The 11,423-nt window shown below is 35.3% G+C and overlaps 1 protein-coding gene across 1 annotated transcript; it reads right to left on the reverse strand.

The window, feature by feature from the left end:
* Window positions 1-532: 532 nt before the first annotated feature.
* On the reverse strand, window positions 533-10,780 carry LOC147749045 (uncharacterized). Its single transcript, XM_086965513.1, has 2 exons — window positions 10,676-10,780; window positions 533-7,629 (listed from the first exon to the last, which is right to left on the reverse strand). The coding sequence occupies exon 2, from the start codon at window positions 7,588-7,590 to the stop codon at window positions 1,132-1,134; it is 6,459 nt and encodes a 2,152-aa protein (XP_086821639.1). The 5' UTR covers window positions 7,591-7,629; window positions 10,676-10,780; the 3' UTR covers window positions 533-1,131.
* Between the last annotated feature and the right edge of the window lie 643 nt (window positions 10,781-11,423).

Below are 11,423 nucleotides of genomic sequence, written 5' to 3' on the forward strand. Positions count from 1 at the left end.
GAAAATAAAAGAAAAATGAGTGAAAAGGAGAGAAGTCTGATTGAGAAACTATAAATAAAAAAGAGGAATAGAAGATGATTGAGAGTGAGTGAAGTAAAGTAACAGAGTGAAGGGATGAAAGGAATGAAGTTAGTATAGAACGATGGATAAAACAGGAGTGAGAGAGTAAGTACACAGAAAGACAAAAGGAAGAACTAAGTGAACTACAGTACAATGGATGCGAAAGAAAAAAAAAGGAGAAAAAGAAAGAGAGGGTTAGGAAACTAAAGCAGTGGTACTGTGAGAATATGAAAAAGATAAAAAGTGGTGGAAGGAACAGAGGAAATGCAGACAGTTCCTATTAGATTAAGAAGTTGTGAATGAAGTGCACTAAAGAAACAGCGATGAAAAAAGAGTGTAAATTAGTAAAGAGAGGTAAATAAGGGTGAAAAAGAAAATGAGTATAAGACAATGTGAACACAATATAAATTACACAATGCAAACTACACAATAACTTCTACAATATGTTACATTATTTATTTTTGCTGTTCTCAGAATATATTGAATTTCACTTAAATTAGTGAGATCAAAGTCTTCATCATATAACAGCGGGAAAAAAAAAACACAATCTAAAAGATTGTGTTTAAAAAAACCCATTCAAACATACATCTCATATAAGTACACTAATCTTTGATTCACTTACTTTTCCGTGAGACCAAATTGCAGATAGTGAAGGTCCTTTTGGTGGAAAAAAGTCTGCTGTGCTCTATAACTTCCATTTCATCGACTTCCTATGAAAAAAGATCTAACAACATCATATGTTACACTTTCCTCACGGCCAATTTGTGTCAGATATATCAGTATTTTTTACTTTGAGATCCACTTAAAGTATCTACATGAGATTGCAGATAGTGAAGGTCCTTTTGGTGAAAAAAAGTCTGCTGTGCTCTATAACTTCGATTTCATCAACTTCTAACAACATCATATCTTACATTTTCCTCACGGCCAATTTGTGTCAGATATATCAGTATTTTTTACTTTGAGATCCACTTAAAGTATCTACATGAGATAAATAATTTCAAATATTAGATTAACTAACTAACTAACTAACTTTTATTAACTATTCCCGTCTTCAAAGGCCAATTCCCTTTACTAAAACTTTGGTTTTAAAAACACTAGATAAGAATTTGTAGAGTCATAAGGCAAACGTTGTTTATAAGTTAAATGAGAATCATTGCAGTAACTCCATCCATTTTCAGATTTTAAGTAGCATGTATAATGTCCTGAGGTGGTCGAAGATCCATCATGATAAATAATAGCTTCAGTTGTAAAGGTCCTTCCAGAAATTGATAACTGAGAAGCCACAAAATTTTTGATAGAAGTTGTCAATTTAGTTCCATCAGGTCTACATCGTTGGAAAACTAAAATAATATACTGCCCATACCTTTGTATAAATAATGTGGACAGCATTGTACAGTTACATTGGGTACACACCATATTATGATCTGCTGCTTTAACTAGATTTTTAAAAGACACTGATTTACAGTCTGGTAAAGTCAAATATATAAATCTTTCAGTGTCTATTGTAGTAGTACTTGATAAACTACAATTGTGGCAGTCATGCTGCCATTGATAAGAAAGACTGAAAAGATTATCTACATCTACACCTTCATCTTCCAAAACACCAAACATATACATTAAAAATTCCTGACAATCCTGCTGAATGTTCTGTGAAAATTTATCTTGACCAGAACACAAATCTAAAATATTTCGAATTTCTGTTACACTTTCTATTTGTGCTGTAACACTGCTACATTTCTGAAACACAGAATTCAATAAACCACACAATCTTTGATCCCGATTTTCAACAATCTGTTCTTGTAAACTTTTAAGAAAAAAAACAACATTAACCACTACATTAGCATAGCAGTTGACACCAGAACTGTTTTCAAACTGAAATCCAACAACATTTTCTCCACAATTCTTTTTCTTCCTGTTTTCAATTACAGTTTTCTCTACTTTTTGTCTTTTTGCAACTACCTCACTACAATTATCCTCATTTCTTCTTTTTCGGCCTACCACACGTTTTTCAAACAGAGGATATTGAGGCAAATGTGGAGCATACTCTCTTCTTAACCTATTGTATTCTTTAACACAATCTAGATCGGCAGAAATCTTTGTCTCATCACACGCAATCAAGTACAATCCTGATAAAGTTCTGACTCGAGATAATGCCACATATGCCATACCCTCTTTAAACACAGATCTTCCAATGTTCACCAATGCACTATCTACACTTAAACCTTGAGATTTATGAATTGTCACTGCATACGCCAAACAAACAGGAAACTGTTTTCGGCGAACATATAAGTCTTTTACAAGTAAAAATCTAGCAGAACAACGACTTATTTGTTGTACTTGTTCAATGCCATCAAATTTTATTTTTAAAAATTCAATTCCATCTCTATTTCTGTAATTCACAAAATCAACAACATAACCCATTGCTCCATTTACCAGACCGCTTTCAACATTTAAATTCCTTCTCAAAATGATACGACAATTTAAACACACATTCAGAGTCTTTTCAAAACCAGCTGTTTTTGAAATACTTTTCTCCAATGAATGCAATTTAGTTTTCAAATTTTCTGACAAAACAATTGTTGCACCCATATGCTCTATTTTATCTATTGCTTCCAGTTTCACAATCTCTTCATTTTCTAAGTCTAACATTTTTTGATTGAAGATGGAACATTCTTGCAGAGTTGGCATCAAACATATCCCAGATTTCTTCTCAGTCATTTTTTTAAAAATATTCTCTGGAAGAATGTTTTCATTTGCATACAAATTTGAAATTAATCGACTATGCAAAGCTTTTTTCCCTTTCTCAGTCATTTTTCCAATTCTTACATCTTGTAGAATATTTTTATAATCTTCATCCTTGGCCTGTCGCATATTTTGAAGCAGTTCAGCATATTTAAAATTTAGCCATATATTAACATTTCCAATGCTTCCAAGGGACTTCCTGGTATCTTCATGCGTGAGCATTTTAAACACTGGTTGTCCTTTTACTGGAGTCAACTGCAATAGATCTCCAAAAACAATAATGTGTTTTCCTCCAAATAACACATCATAGTCTGTTTTAAGAATTTCTTGCATTCTCAAATGCACAAAAGCAAGCATTAGATTTGAGACCATGCTTACTTCATCTATGATAAGAAGTTTCATTTTCTTCAAGACTCTTGAAACTTCAGAACACGCATCTCCAGATAGCTTGTTGTAATGCAATTTATTATCATGTTCAACTGGCAGCATCAATAAACGATGTAGAGTAATCCCTTTAATGTTATGTGCTGCCAGACCAGTTGGAGCAGTTACAACACAAGACAGTGGTGAATCAGTCCTTTTCTGCAGATAACTTGCAACGGCTTTAATTAGAAAACTTTTTCCTGTCCCCGCTTCTCCACTTACATACAGTCGGACAGGGTCAAATAATATACATGAGCACTCTTTTTTCTCATGTCTGAATCCATGTTCAATCTGCTCTGTGACTTCATCATATATCTTTTTCTGCTCAATGTTTAGTTGCGTTACCAAATCTTCTAAGTTAACTCCATCCTCTTGAGCTTGTTCCATAGCTCTTTCCACCTCATCCATGGCAGTGGCAGCTTCATTTTGGATAATTGGTCCTCCTAGTGGATCCTGGCTCAATGAAGTAGAACTCTGACTATCTTGAGAACTGTTTCTAGCTATCTCTTCAGCAATTGTGGTTTCTTGCTCCATTTCTTCATTCAACATTTGCAGATAATTTAGAAAAATAGGACATTCTATGGTATCCTTAGTTGCATTAAAAGAGTCTTCATAACAGAGAAAATCTCCAAGTAGTTCCTCTTCTGTACGCCATGGCTTAAAGAGTTGCAAAAGAGCTAAATAGTAAAATTCTCTTTTGTCTGGAACTTCACAACTCAATTTTCGATGATTAATCAAATGGCCTTTTTTCTGCTTCACTAGACATCCTTCATAGCCAATGAGTGCATATTTTCCATTATTGATATCTTCTGTGATGTTCCTCTTATAACTGTAGTTTTGAAGAACTTCATACAAACATGTGTTCTCAAGGTGAGTACTTCTATTTGGATAGTATGTATCCAACATATTTGTCTTCAAAATATCTGTACTGTTTGGTTCTTTTTCCGCCAAATATTCAATTTCTTGTACAGATTTCAAAACTCGGTTTCGTGTTGCAGCAAGACCAAGACTCACCCAAATGATTGTTCTTGATTTGGCATAGAGACTTGCTGATGATAACCGATCAGAACATTCATATGCTCCAATTTCTCGATGCGACAACATCTTCAGACTGAAACTGTATAATTTCTTGCTTAGACTCTTTTCATGTGAAATGTCCTCCCACATTTCCTTCAGTTCTGTCTTTTCTTTTTTGGTGATGTAAGATGTCACATATCGAGCCACAGCAATAGAGTTGTCAGCAACGAACTGAATATCCATGTTAGCATTCCACATGGACAAAATCACTGGGTTGTAATCGTTGATGTACTTAGATTCTTCATTTCTTTTCAAATTATATGTGTTTTTGGGAGATTTTCTCGTCACAGTATGTCGTAGAGATGACATCAAATTATTTACTCTTCCTTTAGAAATCACTGGTCGAGGAAATGCAAAACGACATTTCGTGTAGTACTTTTCCTTGTTTTTAAATTTTCGACGACAGTACTTTCCACAACGATGAGATTGAAAACGTAAAACTTGTTGCCTTAAATTGTTTTCTTCAGTAGATTTTGGAACAGCACATGTTGAATACTCTTCAATGAAACTCATCACTGTTTCATCTGAATCTGATCCAAATTTGGGTGCATCTTTAATCCACAACAACATATGTATATGAGGAGCACCTCTCGCTTGATATTCCTTCCTCCAAAAGAAATCCAAAACCTCTCCAAGGGGAGGATTTTTTTTGTTGGTAATAAAAGACATCATAGCTTCAAATCTATGATTAAAATATCTGCAAACATTCACTGGATCTAAAGAACACAGTTCTCCTGGTGTTTTCAATTCTATATTTGGTATGTTTTCATTTGCCTCTCGTAGAAATTGAAGTAAATCGTCCCAGGCATACTCAGCACAGCTAAGAGTGAGGAACCATGTAGGAGTTCCTAAGTTTCTTAGCATACATTTCAATTCTCCATGACGACGAAACCAATACTCGTTGGTTCCACGTTGACATGCCATGAGATTGATTAGCTGAGATTCCAAAATACTGTCTTGCAGATTAACTTTCTCCATAAAGTCCCTTGCACATACATTTTGCAAATGAGGTCCACTTTTTAATATATGATTAACTGCATAAGAAAGCCCAGACAAATCACTTTCAAACAGTAGATGAAATAAATATGGAATGCATTGACGAAACCTTGGATCTTCTGCATATAATCTTAGAGTCCGGTATTCAGCTGCAGGAATTTGAACTGGTCGATCATCATATCGTCCACCACAACCTGTTGGAAATAATTGTGGAAAACAACGAGCTTCCAAACTTTCTTCCCATACACTAATGGGACTTCCTTTTGCTGCCTTCATTTGAAACAAGTCAATTGCATTTCCCATTACTTCTTTGGAATGCAAAGGATGAACAGTATAATGTTCATATATTTCTTCAGTTCTAGACACATCAACTTTTTCAATTTGACCAACTGAAGAATCACTATCTTCTTCTGTAGCTGTTTCCTCTACTCCAACACTTACATGTTTGTAGTACTCATTGTTTTTAACTAAATACAACGTTGCCTTCTTGACTTTTTTAACATCCACTAAATCTTGCCAAATTTTCTTACTCTTTGTTGGAACCCCATTAACTAGAATAACTAAAGGATCTTCTTCTACTCTTTCTACACCAATTGTATTAATATTTTTCTTTACATCTAGAGGCAAATAAACAACTCTTCCCTTTAATCCTCTCAGTAAATCTGATGGAGGCAATTTCCCTGTCTTAGGCTCCATGCGAACAATAGCCTGAAAAGGATGGACACATTGAATCAAAATAGATTCATAAGTATTTAGATCCATCAATTCAGAAGGAATATCTATCAACTGAAGATTATTATAAACTGCTCTTGCAGGCATTCTATTTTCATTTAATTTTTTCAAACAATAAGTGCAAATACGCTGATCCAAACTCAAATCAAAAGAATTCTCCACCAACAAATAACTTACAAAATCCTCCCATTCACTATTATTTTCCAATTCACTTTTTGCATATAAATCAACTAACCTAGTCTGAATTTTATAATGAGTCCGTCGACAACACACACAAGTTACATTAGGCCTCTCACTTGATTTCACCTTAAACTTGATAATTTCCTCATCAAACTTTTCAATACTTGAAATTTGTCCATTATCTTCTGCATTACCATCCATTACTATATCTATTTCTACACTGTCCTCTTTGTTCCCAAAATAACAAAACTCAATTTCTTCACAAATAGTCTTCACATCCACTTCAGATCCATGCAAAAGAGCACTATTTAACTGTTTAAGCTTAAGTGCAGGACTTTTTGCATAATACAACTTCCTCACTAATTTCCTTACGTTATTATGATGCACTGCTAACATCCTAAAATGATGAAAAACACTCCGACAAACTTTTCTAGAAAGACATGCTAGTGAATGCCCTTGCAAACCTGTGCTTTCTCTCACTCTGCAAGGATCTAACTCTTGCAGGATCTTCATTTTTTGTTTGAGACTTTTTTTACTATATGTACGTAAGAAATTTCGAAGCAAATCAATTGATTCCTGTCGCACACTACAAATACTACTGCATTTCCATGTGTACACTGGACCCTTAGTACGTCTCCCTAAAACTTCATCAGCTAAGACCTCTTCTGCATCTCTAGATACAAGTTTCTCTTTTTCCATCACACAACTATCTTTCACCTCATATGCACGACCACTGGTGTCAACTGCATGCACCAAATCATTTTCCTGAAAGTAACTCTCCTCATTAAAAAAAGGCTCAGAACTTGAACTATGCATCCATTCACCAGAAAATACTTCACAAAAATTACTCCGATTAATAATTCTTTTCCATCTACTGTTCGATTTGAAAACATCCATTGCCTTATTAAGTATCCTAATTCTATTGATTATTAAAATAAATAATTTTTTCTTAACTTCAAAAGCCTGATCAACAATCTTTTCTACACTTTTCTTTTTCTTGTAAAAAGCAGCTTTTAGTTTACTTTTCTTTTCATTTTTTAGCAAATTTAAAACTACCCTATTGCGAAACATTCGCCTACGAATGTCCCTAAAAACATTTACCCTTCTATTGCTAACCATTCTCTTCTCTCCTGGTCCAATGGAAACATTTTTTGTGGGCTTCTCTTTCCTTTTTAGATTTGTTGACTTTTTCTGTATATTCACATTAGCAATTTCATTTTTTTTCCTACGACATATGTTGCGAAGAAAAGACTTAATTGGCTTACCAGAAGCTTTTCTGGTGTTTTTTGAAGTAGTTGTTGAAGAGGATTCCATAAACTCTGTTGTTGATGTTCTCCTTTTCCGTATGGTATTTTTGATATTTCTTTGCCTTGAAGGCATTTTTGCTTCCTTTTCAGAAGTTGATTTGAATCTGTTGTTCTGTTAAAAAAACACATGAAAGACCACTATTAGCAAACAACAAAGTAATGTTAAAAAGCAAACAATATAAACAATAAATTGCAACATATTTAAGTTTATACAATAGCAACTCATGGCTTTATTTTTAAAGGCCTTGCGCCACCAGTGCGTCACTTATTACCCATGTTTAAAGTCAAGCATCAGCTGCACATGGCATTCATAAATAAGGGCCAAATGCAAATACCAATCAATTGCACCCAAAAATCGATTTTTCAATAACATGTAAGAAACACTGCGCAAAACCTAAGTACAACCACTCAATATCATCAAACAAAGTCAGGGTCTGATTTATAAAGGCCTTGCGCCACCAGTGCGTCACTTATTACCCATGTTTAAAGTTTTGCATCGGCTGCACATGGCAATCATAAATAAGGGCCAAATACATATACCAATCAATTGCACCCAAAAATCGATTTTTGAATAACATGTAAGAAACACTGTGCAGAACCTATGTACAACCAATCAATATCATCAAACAAAGTCAGGGCCTTATTTATGAAAGCCTTGCGCCACCAGTGTGTCACTTATTACCCATGTTTAAAGTCATGCATCAGTTGCACATGGCAATCATAAATAAGGGCCAAATACATATACCAATCAATTGCACCCAAAAATCGATTTTTCAATAACATGTAAGAAACACGGCGCAGAACCTATGTACAACCAATCAATATCATCAAACAAAGTCAGGGCCTTATTTATGAAAGCCTTGCGCCACCAGTGCGTCACTTATTACCCATGTTTAAAGTCATGCATCAGCTGCACATGGCAATCATAAATAAGGGCCAAATACATATACCAATCAATTGCACCCAAAAATCGATTTTTCAATAACATGCAAGAAACACGGCGCAGAACCTATGTACAACCACTCAATATCATCAAACAAAGTCAGGCCTTATTTATGAAAGCCTTGCGCCACCAGTGCGTCACTTATTACCCATGTTTAAAGTCATGCATCAGTTGCACATGGCAATCATAAATAAGGGCCAAATACATATACCAATCAATTGCACCCAAAAATCGATTTTTGAATAACATGTAAGGAACACTGCACAGAACCTAAGTACAACCACTCAATATCATCAAACAAAGTCAGGCCTTATTTATGAAAGCCTTGCGCCACCAGTGCGTCACGTATTACCCATGTTTAAAGTCATGCATCAGCTGCACATGGCAATCATAAATTAGGGCAAAATACATATACCAATCAATTGCACCCAAAAATCGATTTTTGAATAACATGTAAGGAACACTGCACAGAACCTAAGTACAACCACTCAATATCATCAAACAAAGTCAGGCCTTATTTATGAAAGCCTTGCGCCACCAGTGCGTCACTTATTACCCATGTTTAAAGTCATGCATCAGTTGCACATGGCAATCATAAATAAGGGCCAAATACATATACCAATCAATTGCACCCAAAAATCGATTTTTGAATAACATGTAAGAAACACTGCGCAAAACCTAAGTACAACCACTCAATATCATCAAACAAAGTCAGGGCCTTATTTATGAAAGCCTTGCGCCACCAGTGCGTCACTTATTACCCATGTTTAAAATCATGCATCAGTTTCACATGGCAATCATAAATAAGGGCCAAATACATATACCAATCAATTGCACCCAAAAATCGATTTTTGAATAACATGTAAGGAACACTGCACAGAACCTAAGTACAACCACTCAATATCATCAAACAAAGTCAGGCCTTATTTATGAAAGCCTTGCGCCACCAGTGCGTCACTTATTACCCATGTTTAAAGTCATGCATCAGTTGCACATGGCAATCATAAATAAGGGCCAAATACATATACCAATCAATTGCACCCAAAAATCGATTTTTGAATAACATGTAAGGAACACTGCACAGAACCTATGTACAACCAATCAATATCATCAAACAAAGTCAGAGCCTTATTTATGAAAGCCTTGCGCCACCAGTGCGTCACTTATTACCCATGTTTAAAGTCATGCATCAGCTGCACATGGCAATCATAAATAAGGGCCAAATACATATACCAATCAATTGCACCCAAAAATCGATTTTTGAATAACATGTAAGGAACACTGCACAGAACCTAAGTACAACCACTCAATATCATCAAACAAAGTCAGGCCTTATTTATGAAAGCCTTGCGCCACCAGTGCGTCACTTATTACCCATGTTTAAAGTCATGCATCAGTTGCACATGGCAATCATAAATTAGGGCAAAATACATATACTAATCAATTGCACCCAAAAATCGATTTTTCAATAACATGTAAGAAACACGGCGCAGAACCTAAGTACAACCAATCAATATCATCAAACAAAGTCAGGGCCTTATTTATGAAAGCCTTGCGCCACCAGTGCGTCACTTATTACCCATGTTTAAAGTCATGCATCAGCTGCACATGGCATTCATAAATAAGGGCCAAATACATATACCAATCAATTGCACCCAAAAATCGATTTTTGAATAACATGTAAGGAACACTGCACAGAACCTAAGTACAACCACTCAATATCATCAAACAAAGTCAGGGCCTTATTTATGAAAGCCTTGCGCCACCAGTGCGTCACTTATTACCCATGTTTAAAGTCATGCATCAGCTGCACATGGCATTCATAAATAAGGGCCAAATACATATACCAATCAATTGCACCCAAAAATCGATTTTTCAATAACATGTAAGAAACACTGCACAGAACCTAACTACAACCACTCAATATCATCAAACAAAGTCAGGGCCTCATTTATAAAAGCCTGGCGCCACCAGTGCATCACTTATTACCCATGTTTAAAGTCATGCATCAACTGCACATGGCAATCATAAAAAAGGCCAAATAAAAATACCATTCATTTGCACCCAAAATCGATTTTTAAATAACATGTAAAAAACACTGCGCAGGACTTATATACTAACATACAATTTCACTTCTAAAACATAACTATCTGCTTCCAAATATTCTCCATAGAGAAAATAAATCTCTATCTAAATTAAATGAATCATTACTTACCTTTAGAAATGCTTTTGGAGATTGAAAACAGTGTCAGACACACACACCAATTTTTCTTTAGCAGAGGAGAAGGTGTGCTCTCAATACACTGAAACCAAGACTGGCATAGAAAATCTCTATCTTTGTACACATATGCCTTAATTCAACCAATGAAAACTCTTCCCTCACTATTTTCAAACCAACACCCATCCCCCTCTCAAACCTTTCTATCTGTTACCATAGCAACTCCCTCCTAACTGAACTGTAAGGTTCAAAAGTTTATCTTACAATGTTGCAAATTAACTCAGCAAGGATGTTTGACCTGTCAATACAGCAGCCTATACAGGGTATTTTTGCTTTTGGTGACTTTTTTTAAACCATTCAAATTGCTTCTTTCACACAACATAACCATACACCCTAACTTTCAGTTTTCAACTATCTGAATCCACCAATCATTGCTAGTGATTCAAGAGCACAGAAACTCCACAATTATTTTTTTGTGAACTCCTACTGTTCCAACTGCCATTTCATTCCCACACTTCATCTGACTGGACCAGAACCTTCTCACATCATGTACTCTGTCTGGGTTATTGGACATAGCTACATCCACTGGGCTCAAAGGTATGCAGCTAGCAGAAATTTTCATAACCTTGATTTATCAAATGTGGAAATCAAGTGGATTGGCCACAGAGGATTAAAATGTCACCAATTGATACCATTGGTGAAAACCTTTTTGCATCTGCCAGAACCTGACCTTATAATTGTGCAC

This window comes from Lissotriton vulgaris, chromosome 1_1 (genome assembly GCF_964263255.1).
Source record: "Lissotriton vulgaris chromosome 1_1, aLisVul1.2, whole genome shotgun sequence".
Lineage (NCBI taxonomy): Eukaryota > Metazoa > Chordata > Amphibia > Caudata > Salamandridae > Lissotriton > Lissotriton vulgaris.